This window comes from Bos taurus, chromosome 14 (assembly GCF_002263795.3).
Source record: "Bos taurus isolate L1 Dominette 01449 registration number 42190680 breed Hereford chromosome 14, ARS-UCD2.0, whole genome shotgun sequence".
NCBI classification, from domain to species: domain Eukaryota; kingdom Metazoa; phylum Chordata; class Mammalia; order Artiodactyla; family Bovidae; genus Bos; species Bos taurus.
The window spans coordinates 9,942,653-9,961,604 of NC_037341.1; the positions used below are offsets into that span (position 1 = coordinate 9,942,653).

The window sequence follows — 18,952 nt, forward strand, 5'->3', positions numbered from 1 at the left end:
TGAACTGAAAATATCAGAACGAACTTTTTGGCTAACCCAGTGTGTGTGTGTGTATACATATATATATATATATATTTTTTTTTAACCCAGTATATATTTAGTTGTGTCTGTATTTTAAATTGTTTATAAAATTCTTATGCTATCATGTAATATTGTGGTTTTTAGACACATCTAGGTTCATATCTACAGATTCAACTCATTTTAGATAGAACATACCAAGATATATTTATCCTTTAACCTATAAAAACATTATTGATACTTCAGTGATCACCATTGAAAATATCTCTTTGGGTTCATATCTCAAAGCACACTTACTGGAATAGATGGTATCTGCATTTTCAACTTTTTAAGATCTTGCCAAATGGCTCTCCAACAAGTTTGGAACAGTTTCTCTCTTACAAGCAGTGGTCTCTGTAATTCTTATTCAGTTCCTTAGTGAGAATTTTATCTCATTGTTTTCATTAGTAGTTCCTTCATCATGAATAAGTTTGTGCAGTTTGTTGTTGTTTATTGGCCATTTTCGGTAAACTTCCAGGTCATGTCTCTTGCCTGGTTTTCTATTAGGTGTTTTTGCCTTTTTCTCACTAGATTTGTAAAGGTTCTTTATAAATTCTAGGTACTAATTTGTGCCTGTTATGCGAATGCAACATCCGCTTTATATCCATTACCTTATTTAACCCTCATGGCAACAGTCTGAGGAACACAGGCTTCAGATCAGATCAGATCAGTCGCTCAGTCGTGTCCGACTCTTTGTGACCCCATGAATCGCAGGACGCCAGGCCTCCCTGTCCATCACCAACTCCCAGAGTTCACCCAGACTCATGTCCATCGAGTCAGTGATGCCATCCAGCCATCTCATCCTCTGTCGTCCCCTTCTCCTCCTGCCCCCAATCCCTCCCAGCATCAGTCTTTTCCAATGAGTCAACTCTTCCCATGAGGTGGCCAAAGTACTGGAGTTTCAGCTTTAGCATCATTCCTTCCAAAGAAATCCCAGGGCTGATCTCCTTCAGAATGGACTGGTTGGATCTCCTTGCAGTCCAAGGGACTCTCAAGAGTCTTCTCCAACACCACAGTTCAAAAGCATCAATTCTTCAGCGCTCAGCCTTCTTCATAGTCCAACTCTCACATCCATACATGACCACAGGAAAAACCATAGCCTTGACTAGACGAACCTTTGTTGGCAAAGTAATGTCTCTGCTTTTGAATATGCTATCTAGGTTGGTCATAACTTTCCTTCCAAGGAGTAAGTGTCTTTTAACACAGGCTTAGAGAGGTTCAATAATTACCTGGATGCACACAGTCAGTAGGTGGTAGATCCAGATTCAAACTCGGGTCTTTCTGGCTCAAAAGCCCATCTTTGTAAATATTGCAAACATGTCTTTCACATCAAGATGAAGAATCTCTCACCAAATGCCCAGGGTTCAAAGAAAGTCAAAATAGTTTCCAATTAGATTAAATGGTTAGTGGCAACAGATGTCCCATCAGTTCAGTCGCTCAGTTGTGTCCCCCTCTTTGTGGCCCCATGGACTGCAGCATGCCAGGCCTCCCTGTCCATCACCAACTCCCAGAGTTTACCCAAACTCGTGTCCATTGAGTTGGTGATGCCATCCAACCGTCTCATCCTCTGTTGTCCCTTTCTCCTCCTGCCTTCAATCTTTCCCAGCATCAGGGTCTTTTCAAATGAGTCAGTTCTTTGCATCAGGTGCCCAAAGTATTGGAGTTTCAGCTTCAACATCAGTCCTTCCAATGAACACCCAGAACTGATGTCCCATGACCAAGTAGAAACCAGCACAAAAGAGGGCAAAAATATACATGAACAGGTAGGCCATTTTTGTAGTAAAAATAAAAATTAAATCATCTAAAATTATTCATTCAAAGGAAATTTTAAAAGTATTAACAGAGCAAACCAGGGCTCTGGCGTCAGATCCAGACTCTGCTGCATTAGAAGGTCCCTTCCCACCTCTGAACCTCAGTTCACTCATCAGCAAAGTAATGTAACTGTACTCTAGTGTAGGGCTGCATGAGACTCTGACATGCCTGGCACATTGTAGGTGTTCAGGATCTGTTCACTCCTATCCCGTCGTTCCTTTTTAGGAGAAAGGTTTAGTTCTGAATTCTGTTTTGAGGTCTTAAGGAAAAACTTTTTGTTAAATTGTTAAGTAGGATTCTAAGAGTGCGCATAATCCCAAGTTCGTTGCTGCTTTTCTCAGCTTCCTGACTCAAGGTTGATTGTCAGTTAGTCTTGTATTGATTCACACTCTGCTATCAACAGAATTAAATTGATAAGAAATGGAAGAGTCCATTCAGCCTTCCCTCTCAGCCATGTTTGTAAATCAACGGGTCAGTAGTCACTGTGGATCCATTTGGCAGTCACTGTCTGCTCCTGCTGTTGGAATTTAACCAATCCTGTAGGAGCTCGCATGGGTTCAGGGCATTTCTGCTGATTGTTCCTGGGGAGTGGGTCCTGGGGAAAGTACAGAGAACCTAGCACAGGGCATCCTGGCTACATCCACACTGAGATGACCCCAATACTCAGACTCTCTGTCTGCTCATGAGGCCCCCTCCATGACGACCCCCATCTCCATGGGTGACACTGAGCCCAAAACAGGGGAGGCACCCTCACTGCCAGTATCTCATCAGTCCCTAGAAACTCATCCGCCTCAGCACCCTAGTAAGGATGACTACATCGTGACACCTGGGAGCACAAGTTTAGGAGTCAAACCACCTGTCTTCAAATCCCAGCACCTTCATCAACCAGCTGTGTGATCTTGAGAAAATGAATTAAAAGCAACTTAACCTCTGTAAGCCTTGATCTTCTCATCCGTGAAGTGGGGGTGATAATAGTTCCTATGTTGTAGGAATATACAAGAGATAAATTGTGATATTGGAAACTTAGCTCAAGGTCTGGCATAGAATAAGCACTTGATGAATACAAATGATTATTACAGTAAGTCCCCTACATATGAACAAGTTCCCTTCTGAGAACAATCATAAGTCCAATTTGTTGATAGGGCCAACAAATAGATACCCAGCTAACACAATAGGCTAAATAATCAGTTCAGTTCAGTTTCTCAGTCGTATCTGACTCTTTGCGACCCATGGACTGCAGCACGCCAGGCCTCCCTGTCCATCACCAACTCCCAGAGTTTATCCAAACTCATGTCCATTGAGTTGGTGATGCCATCCAGCCATCTCATCCTCTATTGTCCCTTTCTCCTCCTGCCTTCAATCTTTCCCAGAATCATGGTCTTTTCAAATGAGTCAGCTCTTCACACCAGGTAGCCAAAGTATTGGAGTTTCAGCTTCAACATCAGTCCTTCCAATGAACACTCAGGACTTATCTCCTTTAGGGTGGACTGGTTGGATCTCCTTGCAGTCCAAGGTACTCTTAAGAGTCTTCTCCAATACCACAGTTCAAAAGCATCAATTCTTCGGTGCTCAGATTTCTTTATAGTCCAACTCTCACATCCATACATGACTACTGGAAAAACTGTAGCCTTGACTAGACGGGCCTTTGTTGGCAAATAATTCTATACTGTAATAGGTTTGTAATGTTTTTCAAGCAAATAATACATAGAAAACAAACACAAAAAATAAAGAAAACATGTTTAATCTTACAGTACAGTACCAGGTACATCACCACTGCTTTAACTCTTGCTTCCAGACATCCTGGTCTTCAAATAAAGACGCTGTACTTCTGTATGCTGTATGTCACTAGACAATAGAGGACGCATGCATGTACAATGTAGCCAGACTTGTGAACTAACTTGCGTGACTGGACATGTGAATGCATCTTTGCATCCTTGAAAGTTCACAGCTTGAAGGTTCATGGGTAGGGGACTTACTGTGTTAGACATGACCCTTTCTATAGCACAAATACTACTATTCTTAGAAATATCCCTACTTTCATCTCTGGACTGCTGTATCATACCTGATCTCCTAACCTGCCCTTTCAAGCCATCCTCCTCAAAGCCATCTGGTCAACTCATTATCCTTCTTAAAATCCTTAGGGGTTCCTGGTTACCTCTCAAGAGAGAAAAGTTCAACTTGTTTGTCAAGAATTTCAAAACCCTCCCTGGAGTCCCACTGACTCCTCCAACCTTATCTCCTACAACGCCACAGGTCACTGTTTAGATCTTGCTTTGCAGCCATGGGAAACCATATGCTATTTCCCACATGAGCCTCTGCACTTTCTTCCCCTTGCCAACCATGCTCAAGACTGCCTCCTCCATGAAGCCGTCTCTGATCATTCCTCATTTTCTAATCTGTGCATATAATTTTTTATCATTGCACTTATCTCTGTCTGTTTCAATCATTGATTTCCATGTCCTCCTCCTCTGTTAGAATAGGAGCTTTTAAGGGCAAGGGCCATTACCCATGTTCATAATTTTGGCACTTAGTGGAGTATCTGGCAGCAGGTGCCCAACTAAATGTTTGTTGAATGAAATGAATGAGTGACTGATGGAAATAGTAGTTCATTTGGAATCCTATTACACCACTAGTTCACAGTAAGCTGTTTCATCTACCTACAGCCTATGATCTCCTGAGTGGCTCAGTAGTAAAGAATCCATCTGCCAATGCAGGAGACACAAGAGATGTGGGTTTGATCCTGTTAGTGGGAAGATCCCTGGAGAGGGCATGGCAACCCACTCCAATATTCTTGCCTGGGAAATTTCATGAACAGAGGAGCCTGGCAGGTTACAGTGCACAGGGCTGCAAAGAGTTTCACACAGCTGAGCAACTGAGCACACATTCATTCACCCACAAACCATGTGATCCCCATGCTGTCGGTAGAATTTGCTTCCGAACCGAAGTGTCATAACCTTTGTCATGGGCTTTGGTAGCTTCTGCAGATGCACAGATGAATAAGATACTGTAAGGAGCTTGCCTACTAAATCACTTCAGTCGTGTCTGGCTCTTTGCGACCCTATGGATTATAGCCCTCCAGGGTCCTCTCTCCATGGGATTCTCTAGGCAAGAATACTGGAGTGGGTTACCATGCCCTCCTCCAGGGGATCTTCCTGACCCAGGAATTGAACCCACTGCCTCTTCTCCTACATTGGCAGGGAGGTTCTATACCACTGAGCCATCTGGGAAAAGGAGCTTAGAGGCAAGTAATTATAAGTAAGTGCATGTTAGAAAGCCGTGGTAGCTTACTGAAAAAGCATCATTAAGATGTGGATTGATAGTCAGCTTTCACCATTCACTAGATTTGTGTCTCATTTAACATCTGAGTCTCAGTTTCTGCTTTACTAGAACAGGGAGAATAATATTTTAAGTGCTGCTGTGACAATTAAAGTAGGCAATGTACACAAAGTGTTATTAGAGGTATGACATAAAATCAGTGCTAAGCAAATGCAGTCATTAGTATGGCAACAGAATAAGAGATAAATTCAAACTGGCTGGTTTATTTTGGGTTTCACAAGGGGAAATGGGAACTAATTGCAGCATTAAAATTTGGCATCAGATGTGCAATGGCTAATGCTCTGACTTGGTGCCTGAGATGTGAATTCTCATCCTGGGACACAAATCAGCTATGTGACCTTGAGCAAGCATCTTATTCTTCCTGGGCCTTAGTCTTCAATCAGTAAATTGAAAGGCTTGCAAGGACCATTATATGATGTATGGCACACATAATATGGAATTCGATGGGTCCATTAAATTCATATCGTGCAGTATTTAATTACACAGAAGTATTTTCATATACATACTCAGTGCAAAAATATGTTACCAAGCAGTCTGAACCCTCTGATTCTAAATTTGGAAGCATAAATATATTTTTGCATGAAGGAAAAGGAAATGACATTGAGCCGATTCCAAAATACTAATCATTGTTTTCTCTGGGTGATCCGCTGAAGAACAATTTTTATTTTTTTTATTTGTGAATTTGTATTAGCTTCCGAATTCACTACAGCTAGTATGAGTACTCTGCAATGATCAGTGCTCAAATTAAATATTAAGTTAATGAGGTATCAGATAAGATGGTCTCTGAAGATTGTGGTAGCCCTGAGGATCACATTTTTCTACATGTGCCTTCACTTAATTATGTCCTTTTCTATGAGCATAGGGTGAGGATACTATCAATTCTGTAATTTTGTTAACACAAATAAATTAGTTCCAAATGTCCTTGGTTTCGTGTCTCTGCCACTTGATATCTGACAAAGTATTATAGTTTTGTACAAATTTCAGCCATTTGGCTCTCTTTGGAAGTTCTTCAAATAGTCATAGAAGTTACAAAGAAAAAAAAAATCCTTTCAACTCACAATTCTTTCTGGATGTTCTTTGGCCTGGCTAACTTACTGTGCATTTTCTGTAGTCTCTACTCAGGCCATATTTTTTCCATCTGAAATACATCCTGAAGACTCAACAACCATTCATAATTTTCCTTTACTTTTCTTCCGAATGTGATCTAGTCATCTCTCTATTTTTAGTCAACCATTACTTTCATAATGATTTAAGATGTATTTACATTTTGTCTTGAAGGTATGTTTTATGTGGTACGTTGCTGAGCTTTAAAAATTCTTCTGCATCACAAAGGAAAGCATATCAGAAGTGTCAGTCAGAGCAGGCGTTCAGGCTGTATTCATGAGGAGCTGAACACAGGACATGTCCCATTCAATCTAAGCCGTGTGAATGATGATTTTGTAAAATGCTGCCACTAGGAGCAAGTTGATGTACTGGGAGCTTTAAGAGGTAAAGAGAGGGAGACATGGGCCACACACCATGCCAAGCATGTGTGTTGCCAAGATTTGGTCAATTATTTCTCACAATTAAGGGGGTAAATGCAACTAGAGTCCTTCCCAAGGCAACAAACTGAGGTTCAGAGATATTGAGTAGCTTGTCCAAGGTCAAACCATTGGTCAGCAGCAGAGCTGAGACTGAAAGCTGGGTCTGCATGAGTACAGCATTTTATTTTGTCAGGTGTCCACAAGCTTGAAGGGCCAGAGAATTGTGACATGAAAAAAGGGTTCTGTTAGTATGTCCCTGTGCACAGCACTGTGGTGACTATGACTGAGTGAATGAATGAATCCTAGCCGCTAAGATTCTGGATGGCAATATATGACTTACAGTCCAGCTGTAACTGTACAGCTCAACCAGATCTGAGCACTCTCTCCTGCTGAGTCTGCGTGTGGCCTAAGACTGGATGTATGGTATTTATTTATCCTCCCTGCACTAGAGGCTTGTAAACCAGCTGTTAGCTAAGCAAGATCTGTGTCTCATACCTATAGACTCCCCTCCCCCCTTTTCCTCCCAAACTCTTCAGTTCAGTTTGGTTCAGTCGCTCAGTTGTGTCCAACTCTTTGCAACCCCATGGACTGCAGCACACCAGGCTTCCTTGTCCATCACCAACTCCCAGAGCTTACTCAAACTCATGTTCATCGAGTTGGTGATACCATTCAGCCATCCCATCCTCTGTCATCCCCTTCTCCCACCTTCAATCTTTCCCAGCATCAGGATCTTTTCAAATGAGTCAGCTCTTTGCATCAGGTGACCAAGGTATTGGAGTTTCAGCTTCAACATCAGTCCTTCCAGTGAATATCCAGGGCTGATTTCCTTTAGGATTGACTCTTATCAACCTTTAATATTCAGCTCTTGAGTCTTGCCTGAATATCCAGCCTAGTTTACTTTCTCTTCCCTTATATGCCCATGGCAGCCAGAGTGTATCCTTACTATGGGTTATACCATGTTATGAAACCATCTGTCTAGTTCTTTCCTTTACTGAACTGTACTGAGGGCAGAGGCAAGGTATCTTCATCAGTTCTGTACCCTATCATGTGCCTGGTGCACAGTAGATGGTCAATAATTATGTGTTTCACTGGGGCTACAGAAAAGAGATGTAATAATGAGTTGTATGTATTATTAGCATCTTATCTCCAAGGAAAAGCAGATGGAACTGGGAATTCATGAATCTGCATCTTGTTGCAGCCTACAGAGTTCCTCGGAGCCCTGGGTCCCCATGTGCACAGTATCTCCCCAAGAGAAAGCACATTTCCATTCCTGAATCTCTGTTCTGCCTGGAGAGCTGGACTGGGTCTGGCCCTGTGTAAGCTGGGAGGGTCTTTTAGTGTAAGGCGAGGTGAAAAGCCAGCCTTGGCAGCTGAGTTCATGCTGTATTGCCCTGAGCCCCATGCTCCTCCTGCTAGTCTCCAGGGAGAATAGAAAAGGGAAGGCTGGAGATGGCCTGGGTGCCGCCATATTTACGCCCATTCTACTCTCTGAGCACTGAATCTCATCCCTGATGGCCCTGTTGTGTCCCTTAACACATCAGAGTCAAGTTACCTCTGAATGAGTTCTGAGTATGTGTATGCTTGTGGTTGGGAAGCTATAAAGCAAACGAGTAATGTGATCTGGTTTTGTTGTTGTTCAGTCACTAAGTCATGTCTGAGTCTGCGCCCCAAGGACTGCAGCATGCCAGGTTCCTCTGTCCTTCACCATCTCCTGGAGTCTGCTCAAACTCATGTTCACTGAGTCAGTGATGCCATCAAACCACCTTGTCCTCTGTTGCCCTCTTTTCTTCTTGGTATTAAAAAAACAAAACTCTAGCAGCCATGCAGAAAAGAGATTGTAAAGGAGAACAACAGTGCCCAAAATTGCAATAAGACTTTGTAATAAAAACCTAAGTGTGATTCTTAGAGTACTAAGAACAGGCACTGCCGCATAGCAAGTACCATGTGCCTGTCTCTTAAGTGGGATGACACTGAAGAAAGAGTGTCTGTCTTCACATGGACCTTTGTGACAAGAAAGTGTAAGACCTCCTTGAAATTTAGAAAAAATCTTTTTGCAATAGAAGACATCATTATTAATGTGAATGCATTGTCTAGATGCTAGACTTTGGAGTCTTCCACCAGGTATGACCTACGTGACCTTGTGACCTTGGGGGTCAACTGGTTTCCGATTAGCCTACGTGGAGGCCTTCAGAGAGCCCCTATCATACAGTGGGAGCTCAGAAAACAGCTGCTCCTTTCTTTTTATCCCACTCCAGTCTGAATCTCAGTTTCATAATGGGTCTCCTTGAAGTCCCTTCATAGTTGTCAATAACCACGCCACTATTTGCATTTCTCCTCCTGACAGAGATTTCCTGGGGACCAAGGAAGCGTCACTGCTGCTAATGGCCATGTTTCTTCTTGCCGTTTTCTACCATGGACAGCAGGTAATCTGACGTCTTCCTCTGACTGCCTGTGGTTACCTGGCATTTCCTGCTGCCATAAAACTGGCCTGGGGGGCCACCACTCATCTCTGCATAAATGACTTTTAGTAGCTTGCAGCAAGTGGCAATTCTTCTTTTTCTTCTTCTTTTATTTTCTTTTGTTTCTCCCCCTCCCTTTTTTTTTTTTTTTTTTTTTGCCCCTTGGCTGAGCCATGCATGGCTTGTGGGATCTTAGTTTCCTGACCAGGGTTTGAACCTAGGCCCCAGTAGTTAAAAGCACTGAGTCCTAATGATTGGACTGCCAGGGAATTCCCAGCAAGTTGTGATTCTTAACAAAACAATTCCTAGTATGGAACACTTAATAAAAAACTAAGTTGGAGATGATTTGGAGAGCAATATGGTTTTCATTCCCTTTTGGTGTATCTCCTTCAATGAAATGATTATAAGGGGAAAAAAAACAGAGCTTTCAATTTCTGGCTGAGGCCAGCTGGGATCTCTCCCAGTTCTGTTGCCTGGATAAAACTATTACTATGGAAGTTGACCTGATGGGACAGTGGTAAAGAATCTTCCTGTCAATGTAGAAGACCCAGGTTCGATCCCTGGGTCGGGAAGATTCCCCTGGAGAAGGAAATGGCAACCCACTCAAATATTCTTGCCTGGGAGATCCCATGGACAGAGGAGCCTGGCAGGCTATAGTCCATGGGGTCACAAGGGGTCTGACACAACCTAGCAACTAAACAATAACAATGGAAGTTGTATAAATCAGATTTGGGGATTTTTGTGTTTGGGCTTTTTTTTAATTTTTATTTTCTATTGGAGTATGGCTGAGTTAAAATGTTATATTAGTTTCAAATGTACAGCAAAGTGATTCAGTTATATATGTATCTATTCTTTTTCAAAATCTGGAAAACCATTTAGGTTATTGCAGAGTATTGAGTTCAGATAGTGAAGAATCTGCCTGCAACTCGGGAGACATAGGTTCAATCCCTGGGTTGGAAAGATCCTCTGAAGAAGGAAATGGCAACCCACTCCAATATTCTTGCCTGGAGAATCGCGTGGACAGAAGAGCCTGGTAGGCTACAGTCCATAGGATCTCAAAGAGTCAGACATGGCGGAGCAACTCACACACACACACACACACACACACACGCACAGAGTATGGAGCAAGGTTCCCTGTGCTATACAATCATTGTTTGTTTGCTAAATCGTGTCTGACCCTTTTGCAGTTCCATGGACTGTACAGCCCGCCAGGCTTCTCTGTCCACGGACTTTGCCAGGCAAGGATACTGGAGCGGGCTGCCGTTTCCTTCTTCCTTGTTGGCTATCTATTTTAAATACAGGTATGTGTACGTGCCAACTGGGTGGTGCTAGTGGCGAAGAACCCGCCTGCCAATGCAGGAGACATAGAGACGTGGGTTCGATTCCTGGGTCGGGAAGATCCTCTGGAGGAAGGCATAGAACGGACTCCAGTATTCTTGCCTGGAGAATCCTATGGACAGAGGAGCCTGGAAAACTACAGTCCACAGGGTCCCACAGAGTAGGATACGGCTGAAACAACGTAGCATGCACACTCACAGGCACATGTCTATTCCAAACTCCCAATCCGGCTTGAGGACCATCCTAACCAAGGTTCCAATCCCACCCTGCCTCCAAGAAGTTTGTGGCCTTCTCCTGACTCTCTGTTTCCTCCTCTTTAAAGTAAGACAGTAATTCCTGACTAGGGCTGTTTTGAAGAATCATTTGAGATGATTGTATGTAGCATTTTGAGCACTGCCTTTCCAGAGATAGAGGAGGCACTTCATCATTGATTTGTCCTGAGTAGATAAAGAGCCTATAGTATTGATGCCACTTCCCTGTCTGCCAGGATCTGGGGCGGGCACCGTGGATAGCCTCGTACAAAACCCCACCCCCAGCCCCAAGGCTTCCTGTCTCCTGGAGGAGAGTGGACACTAAATAATGCGATGTGGGATGTGCTATGCGTGGACCAGCCTTGTCCAAGGACCTCAAGAGTCAGAGATGCAGGAAATTATTCTGCATGGAGCATCATACCAGGCCTCACCCGAGAGATGTCACCTGTTCTCCACAACTGGTAGGATTTCTCCATGCAGACTCAGACCATGAATGCAGCAACACTCATCACTTTCTGCTAGAGCCAGGACGTCTGCTTCACTGCTGTGCTCTGGATCCCAGTCCGTCTCTCTGTGCGTGTACTTCAAAAAAATAAAAGTAACCAGGAAAGGAAAAAAACAAGAAGACTATCAGCCAGAGCAGAAATAGAAACATACCACTGAGAAATCACCATGGAGACAGGGAGGTAATGAATCCTGAGAAACCAGCGATGAAACAGCCAAAAGCCCCAGGAAGCTAGAGATACATACATAAAGTTATTTGTAATAAAGCGGGATGGTAACATGTGTTTAGTCAGTAAGTCGTGTCTGACTCTTTTGTGACCCCTGTGGACTATAGCCCACCAGGCTCCTCTGTTCATGGATTTCCCAGGCAAGAAAACTGGAGTAGATTGCCAGGGGATCTCCCCAACCCAGCAATCAAAATGGCGTCCCCTGCTTGGCAGGTGTATTCTTCACCACTGAGCCACCTGGGAAGCTGATGGTAAAATGTGCTCAGGGGAACAAAGTCAATAAAACTAAACCTGGCAATCGAAGGAAAGAAGGCAAGAGTTAACATGTATCAGCCGCCTATTATGTGTCTGGCACTTCACCTGAATTATCGAACCATCTCAACAACCTGAATGGTCGTTATGATGGATCCTGTTTTACAGATGAAGGAAGTCAGGCTGCTGAGCTAGAAAGTGAGAGAACTAGAATTCAACCCCAGATCAGTCTCCAGAGCCCACCTTTCCACTTTCTCGATCGGGGGAAAAACAAAAAGCACTGTCTGTGTATCTTCACAGCACCAAGGGCATTCCGTCCCACAATATGACCTCACCTTGCTTTTCAGTTTCAGCTGTAACACTAAGCCAAAGGTCAAAGTCTGGCCAATGGCAGTATCCCCCGACTTAGGTCTTTCTGGTTTTCTGTGAGAGCTGGGATCATGTCCTCCACGTCCTGATGACTTCTAGTTACAGGGGAGAAATTCTTCATCTGACATGCAAATGACAATCAGACAAGGCAATCCTATAGAAAAGTGTACGTATACTCCATCACATGGGTTTTAAACTGACACGTGAGAAATTCTCAGAGATGGCTAAGAGAAAGTTCAGAAGCGGGGTCGGGGCTCATTCTAGAATAGGAAAGCTGTTTCTATCTTCCCTGTTACCTTAAGGATTACTCTGTGCCTCTTAGTGCCTCCTCAAAACTCTTCTGAAATTCTGATTCAGTTTATTCTATTCTCCACTTGTCCTGCAAAAGCAGATAACCACATCTCATGAAGAATATGAATAAAGTAAGAGCAAGTAAGTGAATAATGAGGGCCTGAGTACTTAAGTGATATCTGATTATTTTCTTTTTTATTTTTAACCTTCAAAAGGTTTTTTAAGAGATTTTTTTTTGATGTGGACCATTTTTAAAGTCTTTATTGAATTTGCTACAATACTGTTTCTGTTTCATGCTTTGGTTTTTTTGGCTGCAAGTCATGTGGGATCTTAGTTCCCCGAGCAGGGATTAAACCCCCACCCCTTGCATTGGAAAGCAGTCTTAACCCATGGACCTCCAAGGAAGTCCCTCAAAAGGTTTTAAAATGACATAGCTCCATCCCATAACTGTAGCAGTTACAGATGTAACCTTTGGAGTGGGTAGATATTATTCAAACTCCAACTCTGCCATTCAATAGATAAGTGACATTCAGTCATTTATCCAACATTCTGTATCTCCATTTTCTCACTTATAAAGTGGGTATGATAGTAACAGTTTCTGTTTTTTTGTAGAGTTAAAAAAAAACTGTAGTATTGTAGTATTTGTAGTATTGGTTTTTTGTAGGTTTTTTTGTAGTATTATATGAGAATATAATTATAATACACCTCTCCCAGTGATTTGCACTTGGAGTAAGTGCTCAAACATCGTGAGCTATTAATATTTTACTTTGGAAGCAAGAGTCTAAGACAAACAGAGAAAGTGTTATTATCCATCTGGTCGCAAGGCAGCAGCAGAGACTCAAGTCACTTGAGGTCACAAAGTCACAAAGGAGAACCAGACAGAAACAGGGATGCAAATGCTCCAACTTCTCGGTCCATGCCCTCTCCACCATGTGGTGCTGCCTATCTGTTAGAGGATACCTTTCTGCAGAACTGCATTACCTCAAGCATCATTTCATGACGCCCATCAGAGTCCTGTTCATCCGGATCAAGTCCGTCCACTCCAGGCTCTGCTACCGGCTCCCACTGTGTTCCCTGGTGACTCAGAGGTCCCCTATTTTTATTAAAGCCTGAATAATCCCCACCGATGCCTGGTACACAGCATCATCCCAGTGGGAGCATGTGTAACAGTACATCTCCAGAGTGACGGAGGCAGTTATGTAACCGAATAATTGGGACTCTCATCCTGCACATATGTGAAAGCAATACGCCAAACACTTCCTCTTCCTCCAAGGCAGGTGAACATCCCGAATGTTGGACAGAAGAGAGCAGACAGCCAGGTGCCTCCCACCTCATGCCTGATTCACTGCAGCCCTGAGGTTTGGGCTTGGCCTCAACTCTCCTTTCAGAGCAAAGGACCTCACACCTGAGCACAAAGATAGAGATTAACGAGGTCAAGTCTCTAGTTGCTTACTTCTGGGTCTGATAAAGATAGGCACTGGGATTGTGCAGCTTAGAAAGACTCAAGCCTTGGGACCAAATTATTAAATTTGCATCCCAGCGAGGCTCCTGGAAGAATAGATGACCTTGAGATGTTCAACCTCCCAGACCTGCAATTTCTTTACCTGCAAAAGGAAAAGTCTAATAGTTATCTATCAAGAGTTGGGGAACAGCTGAATGAAGTCATGTTCGTAGAGTGCAGGGGTTAAGAGCCACAGCTTGGAGTCCAAATGCCCTGAGTTCAAAGCCCAGCCTCTATTTGTGAAACCTTGGGCACCTGACTTTACCTTCCTGTGCCTCCGTTTCCTTAGCTATAAAGCGGGCATAAAAAAGTACCTGCTTTGTTGAGCCATGGTGTGATTAAAAGACTTTCAGTATGTTTGAAATGCTAAGTACAGTGCCCAGTTCAAGACAAGGACTCAGCCTGTGTTAATTATCATTCTGTGTTAAGAGCCTGGCACAAAACATATAAACAATGTTTGTTAGTTCCTTTGGTACTCTTTTCTTTTTCCTTTTATAAACTCAGAAATTTATTTCTCCCAGTGGAGGACAGGAAGTCCAAGACCAAGATGCTGGCAGATTCAGTGTCTGTGAGGAGGGCCCACGTCCTGGTTCATAGGCTTCTCACTACATCCTCACATGGCAGAAGGCACAGGGACATCTCTGGGATCTCTTTTATAGACCTTAATCTCATTCATGAAGGTTCCAACCTCATGACCTAAACACCTCCCAAAGGCCCCACCTCCGAATACTATCACTTTGAGGGTTAAGATTTCAAAATATGAATTTTGAGGGCACATAAACTCTTGGTACTGTTTTCATGTAGCCAGTTCCTAAATGGTTTGGGAAGGGAAATCAGAATACAAAAAGTTGAAAAGGATTATTCATTTGCTTTATCTTGCAACTCAGATACAATGCAAATGAAAGTATTAGGTGCTCAGTCATGTCCAACTTTTTGTGACCTCATGGACTGTGGCCCACCAGACTCCTCTGTCCGTGGAATTCTCCAGGCAAGAATACTGGAGTGGGTAGCCATTCCCTTCTCCAGGGAATCTTCCCAACCCAGAGACTGAACCCAGGTCTCCCACATTGCAGGCAGGTTCCTTACTGTCTGAGCCACCAAGGAAGCCCCTCAGATACAATCAGTTCAGTTCGGTTGCTGTCGTGTCCAACTCTTTGTGACCCCATGGACTGCAGCACACTAGGCTTCCCTGTCCATCACCAACCCCCAGAGCTTGCTCAAACTCATGTCTGTCGAATTGGTGATGCCATCCAGCCATCTTATCCTCTTTTGTTCCCTTCTCCTCCTGCCTTCAATCTTTCCCAGCATCAGGATCTTTTCTGATGAGTCAGTTCTTTGCATCAGGTGGCCAAAGTATTGGAGCTTCAGCTTCAGCATCAGTCTTCCCAATGAATATTCAGGGATTTCCTTTAGTACTTGACTGGTTTGATCTCTTTGCAGTCCAAGGGACTCTCAAGAGTCTTTTCCAAAACCACAATAATACCACAGATACCACCACCTATCAGGTGATTGTTGTAAACACTTTGAAGATTATTGTTGAGCTCTTTTTAGCCTTAGAATATTTCTCTCTACGAACATGCCTGCAAATTATTGTGTTAAAAGACATTTGGAATAATTCCTCTCTGTGTGGTTATACCTGTAGGTTTGTTTGTTTGTTTGAGCTTTTTTTTTTTTTTGTCATTTTAAAAAATTTTATAGTTTGAGCTTTTAAAAATTCCATCCAGTTTCATAATTAAGTAAAATATTTCCATGATTCAAAAGTCAGGTTTATAAAACAAGATACAATTTTAAAAGTTTAAATGTATCCTTATTCCTTCACCCCATCTTCCTCATCTCATTGTAATGATTTTTTATTTTTTTGCACTTCAACTTTTAATAAATAAAGAAATATATATATATGTGGAAAGAGAGAGATATATAGATACCCCTTTCCTTAGATCAGTAATGGCAAACTGTGCGTGTATTTCTCCTCCTTAGATACCAACCCATCAAAGTACATATAGAGAAATAGTCTTCGTTTCTTTTTATAGCTGTATATAAGTTTATTCAACCAAAATGAGCACTTGGATTGTTTCCAGCTTTTGCTATTAGAAATTCTGCTGAAAGAATAACCTTGCACCTCTGCCTTTTCATATTTTTGACATCCACTGAGACTTGCACATAAGACAAAGAAAAGAACTAGCTGAATTTTTTTAAGCCCTTGAATTCAGGGCATCTAACCATGTGTTTAATGGTGCAACATATTGTTCATTTCGACAGTTAAAGACTTGAAATAATGACATTACCAAAAGCCCTCATAAATATGGTTTGTTAGATTTTTTAGAAAGGACACTGTCCTCTTTCCAATGAAAAGAAATGCTACGATGGGAGAGAAGTTGGGGAAGCATGGATACATGTAAATGTATGGCAGAGTCCCTTTGCTGTTCACCTGAAACTATCAAAACAGTGTTAATCAGCTGTACCCCAACACAAAAGATAAAGTTTTTAAGAAAGAGTAACAATTTTTAAAAATTAAAAACCAAACAGGATTTTAGGAGAAGAGGGAGCTAATAGGTATTAAATACCTGCTGCTGCTGCTGCTAAGTCACTTCAGTCATGTCCGACTCTGTGCGACCCCAGAGACGGCAGCCCACCAGGCTCCCCCGTCCCTGGGATTCTCCAGGCAAGAGTACTGGAGTGGGTGCCATTGCCTTCTCCATTAAAGGTATTAATACATGTATATTTCTTAGGAAAGTTCCTGGCACCATCTAATGAGCACAGCCTACGTGTTAGCTGGTTTTACTACTGTAATTTATTTCTTGGGTCAAGAAATATTAATGGAACACCAGCCCTGTGCCAGGAACGTTGCTGTATGGTAAGGATGTGATATTGAACTGGGAAAGAACCCTGACCTCAAAGCACCTGCAGCGCACAGTGGAGGAAAGAAACAATGACAAAATTCTAGGTGCCCCGGTGCCAGGAAGGGGAGGTACACAGCCCTGTAAAATCTGCTCATCTTCTGATCTCCTGGTGTCAGGCAAAAGGCCTCCCAAAACGTTCAGCTTGGGCTCTGTTTCATCTGCGGAGGGTTCCGGAGAAACCCTGTCCACCTCCCACAAACGTGTGTCTGAACCCGTTCCTTCCCTTCTGTCCCCTGAACCGCAGCTGGAGTACACAGCCCGCCTGGACTTCCTGTGGCGAGTCCAGGCCAAAGAGGAGATCAACGAGATGAAGGAGCTGAGGGAGCACAATGAGAACATGCTGCGGAACATCCTGCCCAGCCACGTGGCCCGCCACTTCCTGGAGAAGGACCGGGACAATGAGGTGAGCCCAGGCTCGTCCGGCCCCCGAGGACGGGCAGCCGTGGGAGGGCTGCGGTGGACACACTGATCCCAAGTGCTCGGAGGGCCCCTGAGCATGGAGACCAGGCCCACTCCCCAGCACTCTGAGACATGCGTGTGGCCTCCCCAGCTTCTGGTACCTCATCTGTAAGATGCATGTAATAAGTTCACTAGCGCAAGACTGAGTTGGAATTTTAAAGTTTTACATACGTGTGTGTATATATATAGAAATCCAACAATTCCACTTTGGGGTTATGTAACCAACAGGATTGAAAGTAGGGTTACAAGGAGACAGCTGCACATTCACATTCATAGCAACATTATTTATAATAGCGGAATTTGGGGATCATCCAAGACTCCATCAAAAGGTAAATGGACAAGGGAAACGGGGTCTGTACATAGAGTGGAATGTTGTGTGAATACATATAGTGGAATGTTGTTCAGTCTTTGGAAGGAAGTAGATTCTGACACATGCTGCAACATGGATGAAGCCTGAAGACACTACAGCAAGTGAAGTAAGCCTTAGCCATTGACTACAAAAGGGCAGCCTTGTTTGAGCAAAGCAAACTAAACCTTCCTGTTGTCCGAGTCACAACAAACACTCAAAAAACATTTCTCAGGCACAGACTGTGCAATAAACATCTAAAAGACCCTGGGACGCTTCTGGGGGATTGTCTAGACACGGGCTTGCCATCATGTAGCTTATATTCAAGTGGGGGCAGAGAGGCAGCAGCCCAGTACAGAAGCACACTGTGACGGCGCTGTGCTGATGGGTGGGCAATGTTACCTGCTAGTAGCAGCTGGCAAGGGCAGATGCCCACACCTGACCTGCAGCTGAGTGATAGGAAGGCCCAAGTCATCCTGAGAGACTGGGGAGGAGGCAGGACAGTTCAGGAAAGAGAGAACAGCACAAGCAGGGACAAGGTAAGGATGAGCTTGGGGTGCCCACGGAACAGGAAGGCTGGGCTAGGGGATTGTCTCGGTTCCCCAAGGCTGTTATAATAAATACTGCATGACTTAAAGCAACGAAATGTATTCTGTCACAGTTCTGGCAGCCAGAAATCTGAAATCAGTGCAGTAACATGACCATGCCCTCTCTGAAGTCTCTAGGAAGAATTCTTCCTCCTCTTCCAGCTTCTGGTGGCCTCAAGCACTCCTTGGCTTGTGGCTGCATCAGTCTAATCTCTGCCTTAGTCACATGACCTTCCCCCTCCTTGTAAGGGCATGTGTCCTCTTTTCATATGAGGATACCAGTCGTTAGATTTAGGACTCTCTCTCTCCAGTATGACCTCATCTTAGCTTAGTCACATTTGCAAAGACCTCGTTTCCAAATAAGGGCTCATTCTGAGGCTGTGGAAAGAAAGAAAGGGAAAGGGAAAGTCTCTCAGTCATGTCTGACTCTTTGCAACCCCATGGACTATACAGTCCCTGGAATTCTCCAGGCCAGAATAACTAGAGTGGGTAGCCTTTCCCTTCTCCAGGGGATCTTCCCAACGCAGGGATCGAACCTAGGTCTCCCACACTGCAGGCAGGTTCTTTACCAGATAAGCCACATGAGAAGCCCAGGTTGTGCGGGGGACATGAATTTGGAACACTACCCATTCCAAGGATGAAGAGTGATGAGTGACGTGAGAAGATCCGGGACCAGGGCCTGGTAGTTGGGTCTTATGGAGTATGGTAGGGTTCAGAGCACCCTTTTGAGTGCTGTATGA

The 18,952-nt window shown here is 43.6% G+C and overlaps 1 protein-coding gene across 3 annotated transcripts in view; it reads left to right on the plus strand.

The window, feature by feature from the left end:
* The window catches only part of ADCY8 (adenylate cyclase 8), a 225,256-nt gene that overhangs the window by 188,522 nt on the left and 17,782 nt on the right, over positions 1 to 18,952 (plus strand). For all 3 annotated transcript variants that reach the window (XM_010811937.4, XM_025001640.2, NM_001192841.1), the window contains 2 exons: positions 9,073 to 9,151; positions 17,065 to 17,223. In XM_010811937.4, coding sequence (XP_010810239.2) covers positions 9,073 to 9,151; positions 17,065 to 17,223 — 238 coding nt within the window. The remainder of the gene's footprint in view (positions 1 to 9,072; positions 9,152 to 17,064; positions 17,224 to 18,952) is intronic.